We start from the raw sequence: 26,220 nt of genomic DNA on the forward strand, positions 1-26,220 counted from the left end.
ATGATCACTAACCGTCCTCGAAAATGTCATCCAATAGCGGAGTCTCCATCGTTTGGGGCACTAGAACGTTACAGCGGCCGTGGAGAAACCTCTCACAGGGAAAAGAGGAAATGTGGAGGGTTGTTAGCAATGACGCTAAGTGCCTCGCCCCCCCTTCACGTTCAGAAAAGGGAAAGTCTGACATCAATTATCACGGCAATGGCTTTCGTTACTAACACAACTAGGTATGTACTGTAGTAGGGCGTGGGATGCCCAGCCGCTACCGGCAAGTTTACCACGTTTTTCGCCAAGGGCCAAGGCTTTGCCAATGCAAATCGTCCCGGCTGGGCATTCGACTTCAATTGGAGGCGGGAATAGCAGCGAGGTCTTGTTCCCCAATACCAAGAGAATTCATTCAACTACAACAGTGAGAGTGACAGTGACAGTGACAGTTCGTTGGAATAACTGCCGTTACATTGGAAGCTCTTAGCGACATTGCTTAAAGAATGGGCCTGGTCCAGAATCTCTCTCCGCAATCATGCCACGCGCGCCCACAGACAAAAAGCAGAGACGATCACTCCGCATTCCCCCGCAGGTTTTTAACATCTCACAGTGAGATCTTCAGAATATTAAGCATACAAACAAAGTGTAAAATTTAGCTTAAAGCAAATAAAGCTAGAGGCCGGGCCACCCCTGGGTCTCCAAGGATCATCTCCGTTCGTTTGGGTGGTCTTTAGTAAAAGTTTCGGACCGGTTCTTTTTCTACGACCGATAGACTCCACTGACCGGGAGCGTATTCCTCTATTCAGACTCGTTCGTGTGGGTTGGTCGAGTAATCTGTCGAGTAAGGATGACATTCACTGCATTCTAGATGGCTGGAGTGATACCCACTACCTCCAGGCTGCCAGATAAACTCCCTGTATACCCCAGGAGCCCCCGTCTAATACGGTGAGCAGACCCCATAACTTAACTTGTCCTCGCTTGCAATGTCAACTCGTCTCGTCTTTCGCTTCGCCTTCCCCAATATGGCTAGCCATACGGAGGCGATTTGAACCTCAACTACCCCATGAGGATTTGGAGCTGCTGATGATAAAGAATTTGCGTTATGCGGAGATGACATGATGCCAAGGTGAATAAATTGGGGAATAAATTCTCTTCTCTTCATGGGTTTTGTTCTCACGTCCAGTATCGACCCCAAATCTTGTACTCGTCCTGAGAACCACGGAACTGGAACTGCACCTCCGTGATGTCCTGGAAACCCTCCTTCATCTGTGGCGGTTTGAACCTGCTCGCGAAACCTGTAAACGCCATCTTGGGTAAGATCTGTCTTGACTCGGGATTCAATGTCGTGTTTAGCGCCCGCACAGCATTGTTGTGTTCGCAGACTTGGAGAGGAGTTTTGAACCACACACAACGGATAGAGATGCCGAATTTCTTGGCAAGCTCTACCCAAATAGTCCTGGTCTCTGGATCGGCATTGGTATTATCTGCAAAGGGACCGTGTTAGCGCGCCTCTGGGTGAGGGGGTGGTGTGGGAATGGGGTAGTCCTGGGGTAGCAGAATTTGGAGAAAAACGCACCTATGGCAATGGATTCACCCGCTTGGAGATGCTCCCTCGCCGCCTGCACGCACTTGTCGCGTGTCTTGAGCTGGTCCTGGTTGATGCGCTCGTACCCCAGAGGCTTGAGGGATTTCCAGTAAAACGTGGATTTGCCAGCCCCGGGTGGCCCACAGAATAAGATGATGTCCTTGTCGTTAGTCCTGTCAAAGGTCACCACGGAGTTCCCCGATTCAGCATCGTCGACGAAGGGATGCTCGGACAAGTCGAATTCACGAGCGAAACTCCGAGGCTTCTGGCCGAGAAAGAACTCCTCCGGCGTCTGGTATCGTATTCCGACGTTGTGCGCAAAGTTTCTGTCCGAACAGCTAAAGTCTTTAGCTGCGGCCGCCATGCCGTCTGGACCTTTCCCCAACATTGCGGTGCGACCCCCTGCATCCCCGACAAATACGCTATTCCCCAGATCTATCTCGGATTCCGAGATGTCGTAGTCGTCGCAGAGCTCCTTCCACATGCCTGTTCTCGGTTTTCGATATATATCGTGCTCGGTCGCCGCGTAGACACATGTCGGAAGGTTCAAACTATTGAGGACGGCGCTGCATTTCTGTTTAAATTCGGAAACTCGTTTCTGCGCAGTGGCTTTGGGTGCTTTGGACTTGGGATCGAAGTGTAGCGTCAACCCTGCCTGGTTCGACAAGATGACGACTCGATATCCATCTTGATACAGCTCTCGAAGTTTGGCGGGGACCGAGTTGTCCCACCATTTCCAATCTGTCCCGCTGCTTGCATGTTTCTTGCCTGAGGCTGTGGAGATGAGTGTCGAGTCCAGATCAAAAGCCGCTATCTTCCTCCTCTTTATTGTTCTATCTTCCTTGATTCCATCGAATCGGCCGACCAGGAGAGTCGCAGGGGTATCGTCATTGGGGCTTCGCTCAGACCAGACAGTAGGATCCTTGGGTTTCTGCGACGCTGGAGTAAAGAAGTTTGCTACAGCGGTCTCTAGGTAGGTCATGTTAGCTAGTCGTCTAACGATAACATGCTGTGGCATGGAAATAACGCTGATTCTGGGATTGCGCACTCACTGGTCGTGCCGCTCTGAACTTTGCGCTTGAGGGGCGGCGGAGAAACAGTAGCATCGGAGGCTTTGCGCTTGGGTATGTCGCTCGAAGGCATTTTTGCGCTGGCCAAAACGGTTGCATCTGGCCGGGTTGTGATATGTCGTCGTTGTTGTTGAGGGACGTTGAAATGCCGAGGCGTTAGTCGGGTTCAGCAGCCAACCACGAAAGCCACGCCAAGCCAGCTAAATGCAAGCACTTAACCTACAGTCTTGCAGTTGACACGGAACATCAGAACAAATACTCGTAAAGTTGAGTAAATAAAGCCAAATTTATATGAAATAAATTTCCTCTTTCCTAATTTGTACAGTTTTGAAACTTCAGCACTCTTTATCCGTTTGGCGATGAATCAGATCTCATTGAAACTAAAGGTTGGACCCTGAATTCAGACATGCAATTAGCTTGGATTTGGTCCTAACGCGTGAAAGGTCGCGAAGTCACGTGCCGGCGAACAAAGTCAATCTTGAGCTTCAAAGCTCTGGTGGGGTATTTTGAATGCAATGCTCATCAACAGTCAAAGTTATCCCGTCTGAACACATCACATGGCATCATCTCAGTGATATACTAGCCTTAGTATAAGCTTTCGAACAGACGACACAGCGAACGTTTGAACTTGACGAACCAACTGGCGTCAATTGACAAGTAGTCAAAGACATACCCCCTCACCAGTTTCATGAGCCAACTTCTCCCCCAAGCATCAACGCTCTAACCACGATCATCGTCGCAATCCCAACATAAGCTAAGAAGACAACACCAAAGCGATATTCAAAACAATCGGAGACAAACGGTTTTCTTCGCTCTTGCCAAAATGCACGAGATATTCCTTACAGCCCTCATCGAGGACAAAGACTTCACCTCAGCATGCGCAGTCCTCGGCGGTCTCACAAACATGGATCCATGGCAATCAATTCAGCGCGTCCTCTACTTCCAAGGCCCTCAACGCCCCACGGGTATCTCAAATCAGAGCTCTATCGAAAAGCCCATACGGAATAACAATGGGTTCCTTTGGAAAGAGCTTCATCAGAACTTGACACGACAATCCTTCATATTGCAAACGCGATATGATGTACTCAAAGATCGCGACATGGGAGCCAATGCTTCGCCAATGGATCTCGATGCGACGCAGGGTATCTTGAGGTGGACGGATTTTCCTGATCCGCCGCGTGGACAGCCTTTGCTTACACAGCGGAAGAAGGTTGAGCTTTGGGACCAGAAGAAGTTGCCTTCAGTTATGCGCGACAACAATCACATGTAAGAAGACTCACCCAATTGGCTCAATTATTACTGACACAGCTCAGATTCAAGACAGAAACAATCGAGGAAGTTTACCGCTTTTACAGAGATGACATCGAGTTCTGTCTCACACGCCACTACTTCCTCCAACCTCTAGAACACTACACCCCCATGGAATCAAAACAGCAAGCTACCATCCCGATGGCCAGTCTACCACCCTGGGAATCTCTCACACCCGTTGATCAGCAGAAGCGATGGTTCCTCCAGGTCAAGGCACATGTCGTCCAGGATAACAAGCCGGACGAGATTCGCAAGGCCCAGGATCAGCTGCTATCTGTGCGTAGAGAGCTCGACGGCGTTTTCGAGTTTCGGGGCATCGATCGCAAGGTTCACGATACCAGGGTTATGCAGCAGATGCAGGGGGTTCAGCAGTTGCCGCAGAAGGTGATGGTTGGGAAGTAGAATGTCCACAAGCAGAAGAAGCCGCGCGTGCGGTATTGAAGACTGCCCACTTCCCGCTTTTTGACGGGGCGCTGACTGCATTTCGGGCAGAGACATGGGGCACGTAGCATACAATAATGTTACACTCAATTAATAGATGATACCCGGTATGATAGACGGTATGGTCGCTAACTATCAATACCTTCTGATCACATCAAACCGCTCAGCCGGCTATATTTTCTTGCTTGGATTTCGTAAACTCATTATGCCGTGGCCATCTCCGAGCTTTCACTCGGCTCCATTTATAACTCCTCCCATAGGCTTCAATTGTTCTTCCATGCCTGATCCGCATCTACAAATCGTTAGCGCAATCCCTCGTCGACCATTCATACTCACCCTCATGCACAGCCGGACTAGGAATATCCTTCCTCGCCTCCTTCTTAACCCTCCAATCCGTTCCAAACTTCCAATCCCTCTCCCCGACATGCTTCTCAAAGTCGAACTGCCCATCCCCCGTAAAACTCGTCATGAGCTTCGGCTCCCCCAACGGTAGCGTATCACCTCGATCCGTCTGCCACAAATGATACACTTTTCCGTATAATTGCACAACTTGGTTCATCTCGTAGTTCTCAGCTACTTGCCATGCGCTCTCGGGCACCGCGCGATTCGGCATTATGAGCATTCCGGATTTCACTTCGTAGACGTGCGAGTGCCAGAGCTTGCGCTCTTCCTTGTCGAGGGTCTCGTAGAGTTTGGGGTTTATCATGTATTCGATGCCGATGAGGCGCGCGTTGGGCTCGTCGGAGTCGTAGAGGAGACATTGGCGGACGTCCTCGTCTGCTGGGGTTAGTGATCGAGTCGAGCGGTTGGTAAGGGACGTACTTAGATGGGCGCAGTAGTGGTTTGTTTCCACGAAGCGAGAGGGATCATCGGCATACGCATGAAAGGCGTTGAGATGAGCGCAGATATGCTTCACAGGTCGAAACTCCTACCATCGAATGAGTTGCAGCTCTTGAACCGCTCCAGAGATAATTTACCTGCGTCACAGCAGCACCAGCAGTGAGGACCTGATTCTTGGCCGAAAGAGGGTTTCCCATGCCCTCATTCGTCACAGGAATTTTCTTTTCTTCGGCCATCTCGAATGTCGTCAAGTTAAGATTTTGCGATCGTCAGATCTGAGTGTGACGATTAACGGCTGATGCCTCTAAATATAGCCCGATCAAGATTACGTCATAGACTAACGCGAGTTTGTTTGATAAAGGATGTTTCATTGGGATTTCTTGCAGTACGTAAATATGAGATTCTTGGAGGTTCATTGTGATTTGTTGAAGCGTCAGTATGACGAGGTGATGACCTCCCCGGCCTCGGCGAGCAAGAAAACACCACGCCGGACCTTGATGCAGGGTGTTAAAATAGACTCAGTAAAATACACCCTAAACCTATCCTAAGTTTATGTAAACTTATCTAAGCCTTTTTGTCATTTAGGGTCAAAGGTCCTGAGTTTTCTTTCTTTCCTAGCCCGGAAGATGGAGGCTCGGCGCCGATGATCCACTTTCTCGGGTCCGGCGACCAGAGGTTACCCTGAAGCCGGGCATATGATCACGATGTCTTTCTTTTTCTCGATAGTATAGACAGACAGGAACACGGCCTTAATATAGAAAATTTATCTTCACATTTCAGATTATTGGAACCTTTCGCTTCTGTCACAATGAGACCCACATCACAAGAAGCCGACCTTTTGACACAACATTGACATTTCACTTAACCCATCAAAGGGTGCGCAAAGCTATCAGGTTTAGACTTCATTTCATTGATCTAGTCTAAAACAATTGACTATCCGAGATATCTAATCTACTATTACAAGAAGTCTGCCCACAGCAAGAAATTCTCAACAGCGACAATCCTCTAACAATAGTCATCCAAACAAACATTCTGTCGTACTTGGTCCAAAGTATTCTAGGATGTTCTGTGTCCAATGCATATCACAAACTCCAAACTGCAAAACTCAAGATCTAGCAGCTCACAAGCCTACTTGCGGGCAAATCGTCGCTTACGCTCCTCCAGATCCTGCTGCTCCTTCTCAAGACGGGTCATCTCATCAGTCCAGGGCCTAGCCTGCATGTAGTAAAATTCGTTGATCGCATCCTCACGATCACGATCATCCTCAATGGCCAAGATCTTCTTGTAGGTCTCTTGGACGGCGTCGACCATAGGAGGTTGAACATTAGCATCTGCACCGGAATCCTCAACGCCAGCTTCCTCGTAGGCGATCATGCCAAGGTCGGCAGGGTTATGAATGAACTCACTCGCCTCATAAGGAACCATTCCAGCACCGGTAGGGGTAGGGCTAAGTGCAGTTTCATTTACCCCAGTGTTGGAAATGCCAGCACCAGTGGGACTGGGGGTGAACGCAGCCGCCAATGGGTTGAAAGTAAGGGTCGATCGACGACGGGCAGCTGGGGTGGGAACCTCCTTGGGAGAAGGGCTGAGCATTTCGCCCAGGGAGCCGATACGCTGAGGGTGATGAACACCAACAGCTTGCGGGTCATGAGCAGTAGGAGCCTGCACAAATTCGGGGTTGGTAGGGTTAGCATGGTGAGGGACCATGTTCTGGATGGGGGTAGAATCAAGAGTCTGGCCATGAGGGACGACAGACTCAGGATGGTGGTAGGCCATAGATTGAGCTGAAGGTGGGCCAATAGGCTCAGGGAGGAATCCAGGCACGATTGGCTTGGGGTGATATGGGATAATGGGCTGAACAAAGTCAGGGCTGGGGGTGTTGATCGCATGATGAGGCGTCATACGAAGTCGGGTTGGAGCATCGATGGGCTGAAGGTGCTCAGGGCCAACATACTGAGGGAAAGTAGAGTTGAGAGCCTGATACAGGGTACTATACTGCATAAAGGGTGTAGGTGCCGGGCCATCTGAAGCTGTAGGAGTGCGATTATCGCGAAGATAGAGCATACGGCGTGGCGGAGCAATTGGAGAAGGGACATACGGAGACTCGCCATCATCCGTAAAGGTCTCACCGGGGAAGTCATCGGCATCCTCAGGCTCGAGAGGACCGCCCGGGTAGTGATCCACATTAGTCTCAGTGTCATCGCCCTCCTTGGGTTCAGCAGGGTCAACAGGAGACATGAATCCGCCAAGAAGACGGACATGTCCAGGAGGGACATCCTCCCGAGGGGGGACAACGGAGGGTTGAAGACCCAAGGGCAGGTTGGAGTAGTTAGGAACCATGTTGATACCTTCAGACTGGGAAGATGGGAGAGACAGGGGAATGACTGTCTGAAGTTCGAGAGGGTTAGTGGTGGAAGGACTAGATGTCTCGGGCTGAATGTCGTTGGTAGGAATAAGGTTGTCACCCTTGAGGATAGAAAGACGGTCAGACATGGTAAGGGTAGTCAAGAGACTCTTCGGGTTGTTGATTCTTTCGGTTTTCAGTATGGTAGGGTTGTTGATGAGATTGCGGTAGTGTTTGTTCATAGCTGTCAAGATAGAAGAAGGATGAAGAGTAGATGGAATGAGATGTGAAGTGCTCGGAAGCTTGTGAGGAGGGAAGAAGAAGAAGATTGAGATCGAGACTGAACTTGAGATTATAAAGGATGGATTTGTTATTCACTGGCAGCGCTCAAGATGTTCGACTACCACTGCCAAAAGGACTGCGCAGCCGTAAAGGGGGAATACATCACATTCGACTGCTGCCAGTGCTCTCCTTTCGGTCCAGGTGGAAGCCTAGAGTTGCACTCTCCATGCCAGTGGCAACAATATTGCTTTCGATTCATCGGGCCTCTCAACCAAGAAGAACCTACCGTTTGTTGATAGTCATCGAACACGATCGCTTTGATGTTTGCAGTGGCAGGTCATCAAGGTTGGCAAACGAATAGTCCAAATCGCAGATGAACATGAAAGGGTATGTAGGTGGAGCTCATTAGCATGAAGTAAATTGAGTGATATGTTATTCTCATTGAGATACATCAAAGATTGACGACCTGGAAGTCAACATCGTCAAGTTGATCCAGGTCCTGGGACGACTGACCAAGTCTCCCCTGTAAACACTAACGACCCATCTTGTCTCAATTTCTCAGGATCAACATAAATCTTCACCTCCACATTCGTCTTGTCAACATTCGACACTCTCGCAATCAAATAAATCGTAGGCGACGTTGCCGGCGAAAGAGTCGTATTAGAATTCTCTTGCATCTGCACACCCCATCAATTCAAATTCCAAGAAGTAAAGCTGTGAACACTTACCCGTTGATACTGCCGCTTACTCATATAAAACGGTGTTCGGTTATGTCCCGTTGTAGACTTGACTTCGATCAAGAACAATGGCTTTTTGTTCTGCCAGGCTGTTTTGTCGAGGTACCCTTTGTCCGCCAGGTGATTCGTCAATACCCGCTTTCGGTCATAGTATACAATGTCGGCGGTTTCTTGGGCGGTCCAGGGGAGCATGTCTGAGTAGTCGGGATGGATGGTGATGAACTTTCGCATTTGGCTTTGCCAATTGTCGCGACTGAAGCGAGGTAGGGGAGGATCCATGTTGCGAAGAAGCTCAAAGACCTGTGATCGTGTAAGTCATGTATTTCAGAACAATAAGGAGTGACAACTTACAAATAGTTCACCCAGAGCTCCAATTCGCATATCTCGTTCAGGAAGACCGTGTGACCGGAATTGCCGCGATAGCTCAACCTCTTCATCGACTTCTGGCAATGCACCAAAAAGACCCCACATATCATAAGCACCTTTGCTAGGCAGTGCTGCAGTATTTGCCGCAGAAATGACATTGTTGACTAGTCTTAGGTATTCTTCTTCGTCTTCGATTGTAGGATGTTGTGATGCTTCGCCGAAGCTTTGGAACAGGAACGCTGAACTGGGCTGTGCTGTAGGGGAAGAGCCAAAGATAAATGCTGGCTGACTTGCTGATCTTGGCGTCGATTGCAAGGACTCATGTCTGCCTGTGTTCCGGTGAAAATTTGATGATGTTCGCCTGTTTTGGCGGAAGTATTCGGCCGTGGATGAAGTTGGGGTGAACAGTCGTCGTCCAGTGACGGATGAGTTTGAAGTCGCTGGACTGCGCTGTCGAACAGGGAGGTCAGAAAGTCTCGGAGGAGATCTTAGGTTGTCGAATGTTTGAAGCATAGAGTCTTCATCGCTTGAAATGTCGTCTTCATGAATCTCTGGCTGTGCCAGAAATCGAGCAATGGGGTCTTCCTCCGCCTTGTGAGAGACAGTCTCATCGTTTGTCTCCTGAGCTTCATGATACAAAGTGGCATCATGTACATCCTCCTCTTCGACATCACCATGCTCTCTTCCAGCGACATCTCCAGCCTCCTCGGTCGTTTGGCGACACCAGCCTTGAGGGATGTCCACGTCGACAACACCCTCCGCCTCTAGAATCTGCGACATGTTGATGAGAGGTGCATTCAAGACTGCACTCACGATCTGGACAGCTTTGGATTCAGCATGCTTGACTTGTAAAGTAACAGGGTCTGTCATCATCCATTCTAGGAACCGTCTTGGAAGAGTCGAAAAGAAACAGAATCCTTGTGTTTTGGGATCACGTGGTACGTAAATCTTGAGGCCGCTGTCATCTTCGCGTATGTGAAGCTCACTCCTATCTTGTACATGCACCAGGCCACGGCCATCTTGTGACAAATGGAGTTCAGAGGAGATGCCATCCGTTTCGTAGACCTCTGCAACCATGAGGGTCCAGTAAAGCTCCGAGCTGTCTTCTGAAACCCGAGGACTGTTAAAATGCACCGCGATTCTGTAGAGGTACTTAGCAGTTACACGCAGTAATTCTTCGCCTGCAGCTTACCTGAACAGACCAGCTGCCTTTTGCCTGATCTCCCTGTCCGGGTACTGCAGCTCGTCCATTCGTCCACCTGCCACAGTAGAAATCTCCCGCACAGAAGTAGACAAATACCGCTTTTCTAGGTCAAGCCATGAAAGAAATGGCCGCAAGCGACGAACATCATCCAGCGTAAAGTCAAGCATCTTGGCCTGAGGAGCGAAGATATCACCCAGAGCCTTTCGGTCGGCAATAGCAAATTGTGTCCTGCCAGACTGCAACTTCACTGACTTATTCGGATACCTCACAGGAAAGACCGTTCCTCGAAAAATAGGTTCTTCATCTGGTGGATCAGCTGTAGTGTCAAGTAGAGAATTAAGCGCCCAGATGGTTTCCTTGACAGCAGCGACCGATGGTGACGGCACTCTGCTGCCCATCTCCTTGAGTTCGTCGTAGGCCATGTCCAGCGTGAGCTCTTGTACGCCGAGGAAACTGACGAAGAAATCTTCTAGATCGGGGTAAAGGTCATTGAGAGCTACTCTGCCTCGGATTTGTGTAGCGCTCGACCATAGGCATTCGCCGACTGTGTACCAGCGGCTTACGTTGCCGTCATTGAAGTAGATCAATGGCTCTTCGACGAAAGTTTTCCTATGCATCTGTTAGCTGATAGCGTGGAAAGATAGAGATTATCATACTTAAGCTTTGTAGTATCCACATCCATCATACCAAACCTCTCAGAGTCCAAGGAAATGTACAGGTCATTAACCCAGTCAAAGTCCTCACTCTTCAAGTCCTTCAATCTCCGTATCTCGTTCAGGTAATCTTCCCACGAACAATCTCTGACTCCGAGCGCCGTCTTGAAGAATTGTCGCAAGACATCGAGATCCTCTTCTGAGCGATGGAACACGGTTCGGTAGAGGTGGGCGAGGGGGTATGCCGTCTGCATGTTTTCTCGAGCGTTCCACAAACATCTCTCGGCTGATGTCCATGTCGCTGGGCTCGAATCGTGTGCGGGGATGTATATGAGGTTTCCGTCATTGATCGCTTGCCTATGCACATTAGTCAGTCGAAGATTCAGGTTCCTTGCAAATGGAAACGAACCTTGCTTCCGCCTGGGCGTCGAGGAAGCTGTCAGCTTCCCGACACCGAGCATGAATGACTTCATAGAGATCTAACACTCTGGTATTCCGACGCACTCCAGCAGCAGCATTACTGTACCGGATAGTTCTCAGAATGGCCAGATAGAACTGGAGGTCATCAGTACACCCGACCCCAAGATCGTCAACCAAGAAACCCCATTTCGCACGATAGGTGCTCGAAGTGATCGATTCACCCAAGTCCAGAAACACAAAACCTTCATCCTCAGCGTAGCGCGAATGCTTCCCTTCAAGCTCGGGCAGAGGCAAGTAAGTAGTCGATAGCGGCTCAGACAAAGCAAACTCATCCCCTCCTTTGCACAAGACCTCGACTTCACGCAACTCTCTCATGATATCAGCAGATTCAATGACCTTTGTTCTCTCGACATCCCAGGCTCTCTGGAGCGCGCCCAAAAGACATTCCGGTCGGTGCTGCTCTATATAGCGAAAGGCGGATGACAGTTCCAACTTTCGGTCTGTACCCTTTGTGGTAAGTCGAAGTTGATGCCGAAGTCGGAGGCGTAACTGGAGCCAATCATTCCATCCCCGTGAGTAACCTGCTGGTGTAGCTGGCCTTTCCTGGACGTAGCCTTGATGGAGAAAAGGAGCTGGAAAGCCGGGCGCATCTCCTTGAGGCCTGAACAGTTCATTGGGTTCATATTCGTCTTCTGTTGTGAGGTAGACATCATGCTTAGTTGGTAGCCGTGCTCTCATGTTCTGGTCATACACATGATACCCTCGTAACTTCGCTTGATCCTCGTTCCCCTCCAGTAAAACCTCGGAAAGGTATAAAAACTTGAGGTGTGCGATGGATGCTGCGAGTGCGGTCTCATCTGCGACCGGCTTGATTGGCTTCTTGAGGATCAAAGCTCGTACATCCTTCACAAGAGCTTCAATGACGCCGAACTTGTCAAATAGAGCACGCCGATCAGCATTACTGGCTGCTTCCGAATCGACCAGACTCAAATCAAGGTCGTCAGGAATTGCGAGACTGCCAGAAGCATGCGAATAGTACAGTGGCCCGCTGCTTGACGATACCCAGGTGCCATTCTCGAGGGGGATGAATCGAAGTTGCTTGAGGCGGTCTTGAGCGGGACCTGCAGTTGCAGTGTTCTTCAACAAGATTAGTGCACGTGCTGCAAGCGAGTGCCATTCGCTGTCTGTGACAGAACTCTTCATCCTTGAATCCTCGATGTCCTTTTCGAGGTCCATCTCAACACGAGTGATCGCATCCGAGGGAGAAATGCTTTCCAGCCCGTACGGCTCCAACAACTTCAGATCATCACGTGTATACTCCTTCGCAAGATAAATCTCCTCGTCAAGATCAGTGAAAAGGGGATCGCCGTTTTTATCTTGCAACCAAGGCTGAAGACGGCAAAGCTTGTGAATGTAATGCAACCTTCCAGTACCGAGCGTGCGGAGTACTTGGACTTCTTGTATGCGTGCTTCGATCCTGTCAAGGAGGCCCGACCAGAAGCTGTCCCAAGGATAAGAGTTACGTTGGGGGAGCCAGCGCATCCATTGATATTGGAGTTTCGGGTGCTGACAGAACTCCCGGATGGCTTTGATGAAACAGTCTGCGATGCCGTTCAAGAGACCGAGGTTTCGGAGGGATCCAGTAACTATGCCTTGTCGACTGGCTTCGGTGACGAAATCGGTATGGATAAGGAACTATGTGGAAGCATTTGTAAGTCACTGGAAAAGCTTCTGTGATGGCCTCGATGAGATTCTCACTTACCTTAAAGCCCATCGGTCTCATGGGAAGAAACGCGAAGACATCTTGACTCTCGACAATTGGAGCTCCTGAATCCGCTAATGGGAATGCCAGCACAACCTCCGTAGAAGAATCTGCGCGATCCTGCTCGTCAGTATATGTTCTGTTTTCGCTCTTAGGAATGTTCTCCGCAACATGCTTCGTAACATGATACTGCCTCTCCTCCACCCCCTCAGATGTCTCCTTCTTGACAGTAACCGGGTTACTCCCATGCAGAGAATAAGTCGTGCTTGATGTCCGAGTGTCATCCTCATCAAAGAAGGAGACCTGCACCTTGCGTAGTTTGCGAAGGAAAAGTAGGATCGTATGTTGCAAGTCTTGGAACTGAAGTCGGATGGTCTCGCGCTGTCTCGCATCCTCCTCAGCATCATCACTCGTATGCAGAAACAACGTGATGCGAGTTACAGAGCCTCCTAGTGACTCATCTGCATCTTCCCATACTGGTGTAACCATGCCGAGACCAGAGTCCCCCTTGCGATGCGTGAACGAGAACGAAAAGTCGTTTGACTGAATGTGAACCTTCCAAGCCGCCATAAATACAGACTTGAAGCCAATGCCTTTCTCGCCAATGTACCCTGCTGCCCCGACTTTGGAACTCTTGCCGATTGCACAAATGGCCTTGAGGTTCTCATGCGTGAAGCCGTTCTCATTGCACTCAATCGACACCTTATCTGGGCGAACTTCGAAAGACACAAACGGATCTTGACCGCTTGAGAGCGCCATGCTGTAGTTATTGTCATCCGCATTCTGGAGCAACTCGAAGACAAATCTAGCATTGCTTGTGTAAAGATTTCGTGCCAGCCTGGAATATCGTCAATAAAACCCTGTGTTTGGGATAAAGTGAGTGCATACGTCAAGACAGCCGAGCCTATCATCTCATCCTTTCGAAGGAGAGCTTCTTCCACCTCGCGCCTAAGCTCAGGGTTAATCTCTCCAATCCGCGCAAGCTGCTCTTCGCCAAGATAGCCGCGCTCTTTTGCAATCTCCTTCACCAGATCCTGAGCCGTGCGCTGGCCCGGCCCGGGCTGCAGAGTATCGGTGGACATCTTATGCGCGGCCCAGCGGAGCCTGATCTATCAAGACCCTGTAGTTATCGTGAGTAGATTGACGCAGCATGTGGCGAAGAGAAGCAAAGACAAGCGGGGGAACGACCGCCAGATCTGTATGTTTATTAGCCGCCTCGCTCTGAAATGTGCGATTTCTCCTACCGCTCTCCTCGTACGAGGCCGGAAAGGCGCGTCAGAAGGCGATGCAGGGGCTTTCAGCTTGAGACGCAGATGAGGGAATGATTGGCCCAAAACATCGCCAAGGTGTCAGACTCCTGCGTTAATCCTAGCCCAAGTGGCATTTCGTTGTTGTTTTGCTTTTACCATGAAACGCATTGAGTAGCGAAAATTCTGACATAGCTTTAGTTGAGCTGCGGAGAGCTCAATTATGGCAAGCAGATGGAGTGCTTCATTGGTGATCTCTCCGCCAGATTGAAAATGTCAATGGAGGAGACTGGCTGTGAGATGATGAGACATTCTGGGGGAGACCCCTGCTCGCCTGCTGGAGATTCACATTAGTGCCCGTAAACCCTGGCGAGAGACCTCGGGGAGCAAGAAAACACCAGACCCTCATTCATGTAGGGTATTAAAATTAACTCAGTAAAAATATCCTGAACTTACATAAATTTACCTAAGACTTTTTATCATGTAGGATCAAGGTCTCGAGTTTTCTTTCCTCCCCTAGAGGGACAACGCTGGAGGCTATTACGCAGACTTCACTGGGGCATGTCAAGTACAATCAGGACTTCTTTAGGTCAAGTCTTTCGCATTTTGCATTACTGAGTGATACTACAAGCCACGTTGTATACTAAGGATCATCTGGTCATGTCACTGTCTGCATGGATATGTAGGATACTTGAGTACTGTGTTCTGTCTTGTCTGCTGAGTCAAAATACGGCTGACTACTTTTCATTCAATTACACTCCAATCATCCCTCTGGAAAGACCAAGACTACCCGTAATACTCTTCATCCCCTCCGCAACAGTCCTTTGTCACCCAGATTGGCGTTTAAGCCTTGCCCATGAGGAAGGCCTTCTTCACGTTGGCAAACATCTCGGCGGTCTCAAGAAGCTTCTCAGCATTGTCTGGATTGTAGGAGAAGTTGACCGCACGTCGGGAAACAGCGACAACAGGAGTCTGCACCTTCTCCCGCTCCTCTCCACTCTCATTCTCCTTGAAGTCAACAGCTGGCTTGGTTGGCTTTGTGGAGTTAGTGGGAGAATTGCCTGGGGCCCAGCGGCTGGTGGAAATGCCAACCTCCTCAGGGTCCAGGATGTCTTTGACTCCTGTAGCTTGATGTCAGTGACTGTTAAGACTAAGAGAAAATCTTCTTACCAGAGTCGGAACTATGGTTCTCGGTATTGTCACCATGTCCACCACCGGGAGCAGTGTTGGTGGTCCATTCATCAGCGTTGCCAGCGGTGTCAGCGTTGGTGGTCCACTCATCAACGAGAGAAGAAGCGGGCTCAGCAACAAAGGAGTCGGTGAAAACAGGCCCGACCAGAGATGAAGAGGCATCCTTCATATCAGCATTGTCGGAGCTGGAGAAGTCACCAAAGTCCTTTTGGACAGCAGCTTCGAAGCCTGGCTTAAGCTCAGGAGACTCAGAAGCAAGATCGGTAGGTACAACAGACTCAGCGCTCAAACCAGTACCAGTGTGACCGACTTCGGTGTCGAGATGAATGTGTTCGGTGATGTTGATGACCTCGGCGACAGGAGTAGCAGGCTCGGCGGAGGTGTCGACGTGATAGGGGCAAGCAGTTTTATTGATCCAAAGCTCAGAAACGAGTTTGGATCGCTCCTCCCAGCCATTCTGGGCGTCGGCAGAGCGAAGAAGAACAGACTCCAGGATCTGCTGCGCCGGGATGCCGTTGCCAACTCGGTGCTCCCGGGGAGTACACTCAGCACAGCGTGCCTTGACAACATCGCTGAGATTGATTCCCTTGGTTGGAATCTCACGGTCGATAGCGCCACAAGAGCCGAAGAAGCAAATGCATTTTCCCTTGGCAGCTTCACAGACGATACGCTCCTTTGCAACGAGGTGAAGCTTCGCGCAATAGAAGGCAAGAACAGGCGACACCTTAGGAGCGCACTGGGCGACGGTGATAGTCTCAGAGCACATCTTGACGGTGAAAAGAAAACACGCGAGGGAAAGCGGAAGACGCGTGAGGGTGAGCTGCAGAGACAGAATATGAGAGAGGGAAGATGAAGGAGAGAGGGAAGAGATACTTACCGTCGGTTCGAAAAGCGAAAAGCTCAAGATCTCTTGTGCCTTGAGTGCGGTGGAGAGGAGAAGGAAGGATGGAAGAGAGAGGAGGGGGAAGCGGAGAAGGGGAAGGCAGGAAGGGGAGAAGGCCAACTGATCTGCCTCAGGTGTGAGCCCTAAAGATCAGGCAACCGTGAGGGTGAAATCAAAACAAAAGAAGGAAGAGGAAGGAGAAAGAAGGCGCTAGTGGGAATGAAGGCACTGAGGAGAAACCAGCTGTAATTCCTAAAAATTACAGTGGGCGATAGGGGTCCTCCCATGACTTGAGGCCTGAAAGCACTGAAATAGAGATGAAGATGGGACGAAACGAGCAGGCGAGAGATCGAAGAGCGAGAATTGAGTGCTAGAATGCCCTGCATGTGCACCGAAGGCGAAGATGGAATGTAAACCAGAAAGACAAGGTGGTGGTGCAGCTCCTGAGGAACTCCTTATTTGCTCTTGATATTTTGACACACGGAGACTCATGTGGAGCTCCAATGCTCAAGTTGAGTTCCACTATAAAATATCAAAAGACTAAATGAATATCATATCTCAAAGGAGATATTGGTTGATAGTGTATCTGCACGTTGGGATTGATAGCAATCTGATATGTGCATTTAGGCTACGTACTCTTCAGCTCCACGCCTGACTACCTCCCTTAAGAAAACACAAACAAGCAATACATGTATACCACAAAGGACAATGATTCGCATTTGTGCAGGCTCACATTTGTTATGCCCATTGTCGAGTGTTGTCGAGTGCATGGTCAATGCCTTTGAAATTCTACAAGGGCAATCGATGTGTTCCACCTCTGTTTGCCGTACCTGCATTAAAAATGCAACAGCCCACAAACACCTAGGTAAGGATCGTAGCCCCGCTTCCGCGGTCGTGGGAAATGCACCCAATGAAAGAAATGTGTTTGTGCGTTGGCAAAACACTACGTGGTGACACTCGACGACCTTTCGCCCTCTGCTTTTACTACCACAATAAGCAGACCTCTGGCTACTCACAGAAATCACACTTTGATGAAGACAGATGTAAATCTTCATAATTCACCGATGGCAGCGTTGTTGCATGATGGCCTCCCTCTCACCGCGGCAAACTGCCCTTTGACGTTGGTTTTCAGCAGCCTTCCTCGAGTCACACGCATGAAAAGTAAGTCGGTTCACCTCAGATAGACCCTTGATGCAGAGCTAACAGCATAGATAGCCGAAAGATCTGTCACCGGCGATCGTTGCTTTTTCTATCGACCAAGCACGTGGCCTCTAGCCACGAGAACATCTGCACCGCAAGCTTCCAGTCATACAGTTTCATTGGTATGAAGTGCTCCGAAAGAATGCCAGGAACCTTTGTGCTTCCCAAACTGTTCATTCAAAAGATTCGTGGTCAATGTCCACAACTTTCCCGAAGCCAAGCAAACAACATGCAGATTGAAAGATTTGCCTTTCATCTGATCAAAGGCTCAGACCTTGGCGCAATGACAAGCCCAGCCAAGTCAATAGGCAGCAGAATTAAAGATTGGGTCTTCTCCATACCAAGAAGCTCTTGTGGAACATGTCTTGCACTTCGGGGTAAATTGGGCCAGGTCCACATATCTCAGCTACCGGTCAACCACTACCAGTATTCGATGATCGATTGAGTTTATTTGGACCACAAAGGGTAATCTGAGTGGTACACATGCTACTAAGTATGAGAAGTTGAACAGTCAAGTTGCCAATGCTTGGTAGCTCCGAGGTATGTAGTCAATCTCAACACCGCCAATGAAGCTCACCAAAAGAATTAGTGGAGGTCAAGATAAGCTTGTCCTTAGCAAACCACAACTCTGGCCACCTGGCCATATCTGGTTCAAACCCACGTGCTCGATATCCGGGGTAAGCGAAAAACACCCAAAACCTCACAGCTACCATCAAAAACTTGCTCTTGGGACGATTGAAGAATTGACGTCAAGTGCAATGTTTGGTCGGCAGACTGTGACGCATGCCCAGACTAGTGCCAAGTCATCCTTGTCGTGGGGGGATCGCCCATTTAAGCTTAATCGAGACGGCTTACCAGGGTCTTTGCGCCGATGATCGTTCTTGGGGAAGACATAACGGGCTTGGCGGACTATTTTAACGTCGGCGGCTTGGAGCAGGTTTGTGCGAGGCTCTTTTGGCTTTGATTTTGAGTTTGCGGAGGATAACTACTGATTGACTTTGGACAGAACTCAATCGAGAATTCTCCGGCCCACGGTAACGATACGGACGAGAGCACCCCTGCTTGTAAAAGAACGACAGGATTGATACATCGAAGCGGTCTTTAATGGGGAAACTACCCAGTGAAAATACGCATGCTGTCAGACTGCAACTTCAACTCCCGTTGCATCCAACGCGTCATCCTCGCACAGTCCCCCTTGAAGGATTCGAGAGGCAGCAGAAAAGAGACATCTCGCTTCATCTCACCTCTTGGACAACGTCATAAAATATGCTACCGAGACAGGGATACACCGAGCTTTGAGCCGCACACAGCCAAAGAACCCGACGATCACCTTGGCAGCCTCCACTCCTCCATCCTCGAACTCCTTTGAACGTTTGCTCATCGTGTGGAGTAACTCATCTCGAATCCCATCCAAAAAGACATATAATAATTGGGCCATCCCCAGCTTCTACGACTCTGTTGCATCCAAAGTATTTTCTCGACAGAATCTGGGGCCCCAACTTCTCCCCAGACTCAGTTGCCAGTGACATTATCATCCTCTTGAGTGGCCTGCTTCTTATCTGCTGTCTTTCTTCTTCGAGATAAGCACGATGCCTCTGCCAAGAGCTGATAGCGAGGCGCCGCCCGTCTACGACACGGGTCATATTGGCCCTAACGACAGCCATCGCAACTCCAGCAGCAATGGTACTTTCGTCAACGATAATGAGGGCGCCGGCTTTGGCCAGCGAAGAGTCTCCAAAGCAACTCTTCTACGCAACCCTTTGGCTGGCATGACTCGAGAGGAGGTCCTTGCCGACGTTGATGCTTTTGTCGAGTCTAAGGGCCTCACCGAGCACCGTGAGGATTTCCGAAAGGGAGCTCTCGTCGCTCAAGTCAACAACACCCCTGGGGGTTTTGAGAAAATCGAGATGCTTTCCGAAGACGAGAAGGCAATCCTGAGAAAGGAAGAGACGTCTCGATGGCATCAGCCCTTTGCCTTGTACTTCCTCTGTACTCTTTGCGCCGGATCGGCCATTGTCCAGGGCATGGATCAGACCACCGTGAATGGTGCGCAAGTATGCTGAACCCATCTTGAGATCTCTGCAACTTTCTAACGATCATAGGAATTCTACTTTAAAGAATTCGGAATCGAGAGCGTATGGATGAAAGGGTTGACCAATGGTGCTCCTTACCTTTGCTCTGCCGTTGTCGGATGCTGGACCAGTCCGATTCTCAACAAGTACACCGGCCGCCGCGGAACCATCTTTATCTCTTGCGCTATCTCTACGATCACTGGATTCTGGATGTCTATCACTACCTCGTAAGTTTTCGATTACTGTCTCAAGGCTTGAGATCTTACATCTTACTGACGCCTGCTAGTCTCTGGAATTTCTTGTTTGCTCGTTTCATGCTTGGTTTCGCTGTTGGCGCAAAGTCCAGCACAACACCCGTTTACTCTGCCGAATCTACACCGAAGAACATTCGTGGAGCCCTAACTATGATGTGGCAGGTGAGAAACCCTCAATAGTGGTGGAAGTTCATAAGCTGATTAACTTTCCAGATGTGGACTGCTTTCGGTATCGCCCTCGGCTTTATCGTATGCGTTGCCTTCCAAAACGTCACTATAATCGGCGGTCCGAACTCTCCGTGGCGATGGATGATGGCTTCGACTTCTGTTCCCCCGCTGGTTGTCATGCTGCAAGTGTATTTCTGTCCCGAGTCTCCCCGCTGGTACATGGAACGCGGTCGATTTGACAAGGCCTTCCGATCCGTCAGGAAGCTTCGCTTCTCGCCTGTCCAAGCTACTCGCGATATGTACTATGCTTACAAATTACTCGAGATTGAGCGTGGGGAACGAGAAGGCCGGAATCTTCTCAAGGAGTTTTTCACTGTACGCCGCAACAGACGTGCTGCTCAAAGTGCCTGGTTCTGCATGGTAAGATATCCAGCCCCAGCATGCGTCACAATTACTAACATATTACATAAGTTCATGCAGCAGTTCTGTGGTGTAAATGTGATCGCATATTACTCTACTTCAATTTTCACCGATGCCAACTACAGTCTTTCTGAGGCCCTCCTCGTCTCCATGGGTGGCGGCATCATAAACTTCCTCTTCGCTATCCCTGCAATCTACACCATTGATACGTTTGGACGCAGAAACCTTCTTCTGGTTACCTTCCCTCTCATGGCAGCGTGCCTATTCTTCACTGGTGGAGTGTTCCAACTTCCCGACGAACCTCGTGACCCCAAGATCGCCACTATCACTCTGGGCCTTTATCTCTTCATGGCAGTCTATTCTCCCGGCCTTGGACCAGTGCCTTTCACCTACAGCGCTGAAGCTTTCCCTCTCCATATCAGAGACATCGGTATGGCTTCCAGTACAGCTATCACCTGGGGCTTCAACTTCATCATCAGCCTCACTTGGCCAGCTCTACGAGACGCCTTCTCTAACACTGGTGCTTTCGGCTGGTATGGTGCTTGGAACATATTTGGTTGGGTCTTCTGCTATTTCCTCCTCCCTGAGACCAAAAACTTGACCCTTGAGGAGCTTGACAACGTTTTCGGTGTTTCCAACAGAGAGCATGCTTCATATTACTGGAGGAAGCTGCCTTGGTACCTCAAGAAGTATATCCTGCGCAAGGATGTTGCTCCCTTCCCTCCCCTGTATGAGTTTGCTGCCAATGACGGAAACTATCCTCACGAGAAGCCTGATACCAGCCACATTGAGGGAAGCAATGCTGTGGGGGGTACTCAGGATAAGGAGATCTTCCCCGGACCCCGATGAGTAACTCAGTTATGAGATGTCTAATTGAGGAGGTATGGTATTTCGAACTGATGTTAATTTTTGGCTATGCTGTTTGTGTCCGGCTTTTAATCAACCCAAATAGGCTGTTGGCTTTAATGTACGGTGGAAGTTATATGTAGTCATATAGAATAAGTATGATATAATGACCATAACTAAAAGATAGTAGTGATACCGTGGTGATATTTTCTTGCATACTGTCAACATTGAACTTCACATAATATAAACATTGACTGTTTACGTGGTCATGATGCTGTGGCAGGGCACCTTAGTAAGATGCATTCAATCATTACTATCTTGTGAAATCTTATACTAATAGATCTAGACGTTACATATATATAAGAGCCTACTGTATTTGTATTTCTTAAATATCGAACCCTATTCCATTATCCGCTGAGTTTGCTTAGTTGGACCCCCCCCCCTTTTCCCTGAGGGTCGAGTCAACAGGTAGCTAACGCTATTTTGTCCTACTCTGCACTCAAAATCCTGTACTTGTGTAAAGATAACATAAGGTACTTAGCCAGGCGGCGCTAAGGCCACAGCCCAGTAAACAGTCAAGGATTGTGTTACAATTTACAATTACGATATATGTTTCACTTGCCGACACTTAGCCACCACATACATCATAGGCTTGATTGTGCCGGAGAAGCAGTTTTCAGCACCCAATGACGGGCTTAATATCGCAGCCTGATCGGTGTCGGAAGTGCGTGATTGGTTTGGAGGACTGCATAAATCCACCTTCTCAGCCCCTTCGAAACCGCGGCGTTCAGCTGGGCTTGTCCTCTAGCAAATTAGACAAGGACCTAGAACAGCTGAACTGCAGGGAGACGAAATAGCGTGAGCATAAAGACTGATGGCCCTACAGTGATAAATCAGGCTCTCGCACTTTTGGCCACGATTTTCGTTTCCCAACTCTCTTTGCATCGACCTGAAGCAAAAGACTACAATGGCAGCTCCAACGAACCCGTTGCTACTGTATTGCGATGCAGAGCAGGAATTACCTGAGCGATCCTCGTTACAGGAAGTCTCAAGCCGGCGAGGAATTTTCGGATATAAGCTATCAAACGATTCCTCAGTGATTAGGGCATTCAAAGACGCTTTCTATGATTTGATGCGTATTGGCAAAAAGCGTAAAGATAGCCCACCACGTGATTGGAGTTTCGTCCGGCGAGTGCTCTTGGCCATCTGCTGGAACCTATCTGTTCTAGGCTTGCTTACCTATCTGTGTCTGGTACCGCTGGGCGTCGGCGATGAAGAGAACCCGTGCCAGCCAGATGGCGAGTTTCGATTTGATACTGCAGATCAGCTTGGTGCGTTTGACTGGTGGGCGCCTAGGGGATTCTTTCAGATCACGCTTGGCTGGGGTCGATTCAGTTTTGGCACTGCGAAGCTCATTGACGTTGTTTGGGACTTGTTAAGTACCCTAGAGGGAAACGGCCATCAGATTGACTAAATTGACAGGTTGTTGGCCGAGGGGGACAAACAGTCATGGCTTTTGTATCATGGCGAGTGTTTGTCCAATATCTCCAACTCTCTCTCGTTACAAAGCCGGCGACTTACAGCACAGTGTGGCTTATCAAGATTCAAAAAGACAATTCTGCTCTCGCAACATGGAGACTTGCTTCAGGATTCTTCAAGGTTGGCCTCGCATCCAAAAAGGTCATGTGCTTCATTGTCTGGTCAGCATTATTCATTCTTGCTTTCCCGACCTTCGCCAGTTCAATGACCGGATATACGCCGTACAACAAGGCCTATGTTAACGGCACCACGGGAAAGCTGGTGCAGTTCTCAGAAATCAGCCCTGTCGCATATTTGATACGGGATGGGGATAGAGTAGACGGCCTGAGCAAGGACTATCCTGTATTGTGGATAGGCAGTAAGACGATTCACGTGGTAACAGACGCAGGGGATGAAGCTAAAAAAGGGACTAGACTCAACGGCTATTGCCAAATCACCTTCTCTTGGTCTCTTCGACACATGTTATGATTGGGACGACCCGCCAGTTGAGTGCCAGCTACAGAGAGATGTATCTGAGTGTATGTACTCTCAAGTCTGGCTGGCAAATGCGAATATTGACTTTCCACTAGATGCTCAACTCTACGGGTTCGACGGAAAAGGCAGCCGTGAAACTCAAAACGGTCAGAGAACTTATTTTCGCAACAAGACACTGAACTGGCCACCACTCAACATCAAAGCATTCAATCTGCCAAACAATGCGTTTTACTGGAATCGGACTGCAGATATTAGTGGTGGGGCCTCTTCCGACTATCTCAATCCTTACAGAGATAGCTCAGCCTTGACATTCCTGGTTGAAGACAGCCTATACAATGTAAAGGAGGTCCAAACTGAAGGAATCTGTCAACCAATAAAGAGCGGGGTATGTTTATACTAACAGTGATCGGAACAAATGCTAACACTCATAGAAATCTATCAAATATGAATGGGGGTTTTCATTTCTCCAGTTGTTCGTCATGACTATCCTTCTTCAGTTGTGGAGCATCAGTCTTTTTGTGTTGTGGGCAACCACAAAATTAACGCTGAAACGAAATGACATCGGAGCATCATCTGAAGGCTGGAAGGGTCTCCTCGAATTAACGGATAACATCAAAGAACAAATAGAGTCTGCTGGTATCACTTGGGAGGATCTCACAGACAAAGAGCTACATTGCGAAATTCAGCATCTTCTCACAGGGGGACCAGCCCCTGCATCTTCGGAAAATCCCCTCCTCCAAGGTCAGTTTAGCCTATGGAAATGGACGTGGAAGGTCAAATGGTATTTTCTAAACGTCATGTTCTTTCTTGTTTGCATTTGCCTCGAGAATATATTTCGTCCTATTGGGTTTTACGACTACATCAGAATGGGAGGGCCCAGCATCCGCTTTTCCGAAGGGAAGCTGTGTATGGAGGCCTTTTATTACACCATCGCAAGCATGATTATCGCTTGTACCCTAGGATCAACATATCGACAGAGGCTACTAATCCTGTTGGCAGCCCTTGTTTCATGCGTCCCCTTCTTTTTTTACTCTTTTATTGAACGCCTTATCGTCTTGCCTGGGCTCTGTGTGGGATCTTTTCTTGCCTTTTTCCTTGGCTCTTCACGGGGAAGCCGTGCTGTCCTGTTTGTTGTTCCTCTTCTTTGTAATTATATCGTTGTTTTTGGCTTGTTCATTTCTCTTGTGATTAATCCGCCTCCCTATTACCGTCATGTGTTATAAGAGAGTCAACAGGTCTGTGTAACCATGGCTTCTCCTTCTACGCGCATTAAACTAGTACCGAGGCTTTCAAAAATCATTTACCGCTCAGGATATCCTTACTAGCCTCTGATCCTTCAGAAGTTTAAACCCAACTCAATATGCCAAAAGTGCGGGAATAAGTCCATGAACGCACCGTTTCTTAAACGTTGAGCTTTTATTGGCTTACTCAACGGTTTATGAAAAGTCGAGTGCGTCATTACCTGCACCTAAATCCAACGCTCAAAAACTGTCACGGTTGTTCATTGGCTTATTTGCTGCTTACTCATTCATCCTCACCTCTCATCGAGTTCTTGGCCTAACATCGTGGTATCGTGTTGTCCAGGGAGGCTGGCTAGCGGGACAAGGGTCTATAATCTGACAAACATAGAGGTTCTGTTGAGAAGTGCATTGAGGCGCAGCATGGGACTTTTATATTTGCCATTCCCTTCTTGAGGTTTTTCTTGAATGTTTCGAGCCTCAAGCTGAGCTGCAGTCATAATGCCTGGCCTCCTCGCCGCGTGTCTTGCGGTTGTCGCGTTTGTGGGCAACGTGCAGTGTAGTTCCGACTTCATTACACCTGAATTGTCGAGTGCACCGTGGTCAGAGAATCAAATGTACGGAATTAACGACGAAATGGAAATAAGATGGAAAACGGACCACAAAGGCTGCAATCTCTTCCTATGGCAGGATTATCCGAAATTGGCGGTCGAATGGTACAGCAGATTGTTAGGTGAACATGACCGATAATTCTATGATTCCAAGTGGCTGACAAAAGGTAGAAAACACGACTGAAACTTCACATGTTTGGAACGCAAGTTCCAGCGGTTTTTCTTCAGAGTCCGAAGACACTGTCTTTCACTTTGCGTTATACTCTTCGGACAAGGATATCCCGCTCGCAAATTCCGGCTCGTTCAATATCTCAGGAACGAATTCTGAAAAGCTCAAAGCAACATCGGCATCAAATTCAACACCAGCTTCTACAGCGTCTCAAGTGTCAGAAATCTCGACGAGTTCCACAGAGACGACACACCATTCAGTGACCAAGTCAGAGAACAATCCAGGTTTATCAACAGCGGCATTGGTTGGAATTTCAGTCGGTGTCACAGTAGCGGGGCTTTTGATTTCCGCAGGTGTAGGCTTATGCCTATGGAGACGCTTCACGCGTAGACGAACGACGGAGAGAGTGGATAGCATGGAGAAGTCCGGTTTTGAAAAGTCTGAGCTGGGGAATACTCAAATATTGCAGGTAGGAAGTTCAGAGCTTGATAGCACGAGAGATGCAGCTGAACTTTGGGATACGCAAAAGCCTGGAGAGCTTGGGGACGAGAACAAGATACGGACGATATATGGACTGCATGAGGCGCCATAGGCACAAAAAGTTGAAACAAAATTGAATGAATTCGACAATCTGTTATCTATGGCATCTCTAACTTCTGGGTATTCATATGCTCATCCATTAGGCCGTACTGGTTATGGCTGTTTAACTGGTACTAAAGGGTCAACGAAAAGTAAAAAGGGAACTACTAGGCATCTTTTCAATCTCTACCTATCAAGTCTTTACACCAATTTACAGCTGAATTATCACAAGCGTAATGGGTTCTTTGTTAATGCTTAGGCGCGATATATCATCCCCTCACATACCAATAAATCAAATCGTCTGCACAAACCACCGCCACCAATATTCTACCACA

At 48.8% G+C, this 26,220-nt stretch overlaps 8 protein-coding genes; 3 read left to right on the forward strand and 5 right to left on the reverse strand.

Moving 5' to 3' along the window:
- Positions 1 to 1,155: 1,155 nt before the first annotated feature.
- Positions 1,156 to 2,710, reverse strand: FFUJ_06975 (related to bifunctional polynucleotide phosphatase/kinase; the record flags this gene model as incomplete). XM_023577176.1 has 3 exons in its annotated part: positions 1,156 to 1,466; positions 1,559 to 2,536; positions 2,620 to 2,710. 3 exons carry the CDS (start codon positions 2,708 to 2,710, stop codon positions 1,156 to 1,158), a joined length of 1,380 nt encoding a protein of 459 aa, XP_023430285.1.
- A 750-nt stretch (positions 2,711 to 3,460) lies between these two features.
- FFUJ_06976 (uncharacterized protein) lies at positions 3,461 to 4,347 on the forward strand (the record flags this gene model as incomplete). XM_023577177.1 has 2 exons in its annotated part: positions 3,461 to 3,903; positions 3,951 to 4,347. 2 exons carry the CDS (start codon positions 3,461 to 3,463, stop codon positions 4,345 to 4,347), a joined length of 840 nt encoding a protein of 279 aa, XP_023431322.1.
- Positions 4,348 to 4,678: 331 nt separating this feature from the next.
- FFUJ_06977 (uncharacterized protein) lies at positions 4,679 to 5,462 on the reverse strand (the record flags this gene model as incomplete). XM_023577178.1 has 2 exons in its annotated part: positions 4,679 to 5,314; positions 5,364 to 5,462. The coding sequence occupies 2 exons, from the start codon at positions 5,460 to 5,462 to the stop codon at positions 4,679 to 4,681; spliced, it is 735 nt and encodes a 244-aa protein (XP_023430286.1).
- Positions 5,463 to 6,354: 892 nt separating this feature from the next.
- On the reverse strand, positions 6,355 to 7,812 carry FFUJ_06978 (uncharacterized protein; the record flags this gene model as incomplete). Its single annotated transcript, XM_023577179.1, has 1 exon — positions 6,355 to 7,812. One exon carries the CDS (start codon positions 7,810 to 7,812, stop codon positions 6,355 to 6,357), a length of 1,458 nt encoding a protein of 485 aa, XP_023430287.1.
- Positions 7,813 to 8,334: 522 nt separating this feature from the next.
- Positions 8,335 to 14,076, reverse strand: FFUJ_06979 (uncharacterized protein; the record flags this gene model as incomplete). XM_023577180.1 has 8 exons in its annotated part: positions 8,335 to 8,529; positions 8,581 to 8,889; positions 8,941 to 10,096; positions 10,148 to 10,768; positions 10,816 to 11,169; positions 11,222 to 12,927; positions 12,995 to 13,832; positions 13,883 to 14,076. 8 exons carry the CDS (start codon positions 14,074 to 14,076, stop codon positions 8,335 to 8,337), a joined length of 5,373 nt encoding a protein of 1,790 aa, XP_023430288.1.
- Positions 14,077 to 15,084: 1,008 nt separating this feature from the next.
- Positions 15,085 to 16,198, reverse strand: FFUJ_06980 (uncharacterized protein; the record flags this gene model as incomplete). XM_023577181.1 has 2 exons in its annotated part: positions 15,085 to 15,362; positions 15,412 to 16,198. 2 exons carry the CDS (start codon positions 16,196 to 16,198, stop codon positions 15,085 to 15,087), a joined length of 1,065 nt encoding a protein of 354 aa, XP_023430289.1.
- Positions 16,199 to 19,104: 2,906 nt separating this feature from the next.
- On the forward strand, positions 19,105 to 21,278 carry FFUJ_06981 (related to myo-inositol transport protein ITR1; the record flags this gene model as incomplete). XM_023577182.1 has 5 exons in its annotated part: positions 19,105 to 19,569; positions 19,618 to 19,814; positions 19,874 to 20,003; positions 20,055 to 20,429; positions 20,481 to 21,278. The coding sequence occupies 5 exons, from the start codon at positions 19,105 to 19,107 to the stop codon at positions 21,276 to 21,278; spliced, it is 1,965 nt and encodes a 654-aa protein (XP_023430290.1).
- A 964-nt stretch (positions 21,279 to 22,242) lies between these two features.
- Positions 22,243 to 25,898, forward strand: FFUJ_06982 (uncharacterized protein; the record flags this gene model as incomplete). XM_023577183.1 has 6 exons in its annotated part: positions 22,243 to 22,698; positions 22,758 to 23,172; positions 23,228 to 23,332; positions 23,384 to 23,673; positions 23,720 to 24,029; positions 25,309 to 25,898. The coding sequence occupies 6 exons, from the start codon at positions 22,243 to 22,245 to the stop codon at positions 25,896 to 25,898; spliced, it is 2,166 nt and encodes a 721-aa protein (XP_023430291.1).
- Between the last annotated feature and the right edge of the window lie 322 nt (positions 25,899 to 26,220).

This window comes from Fusarium fujikuroi, chromosome FFUJ_chr05 (genome assembly GCF_900079805.1).
Source record: "Fusarium fujikuroi IMI 58289 draft genome, chromosome FFUJ_chr05".
NCBI lineage: Eukaryota > Fungi > Ascomycota > Sordariomycetes > Hypocreales > Nectriaceae > Fusarium > Fusarium fujikuroi.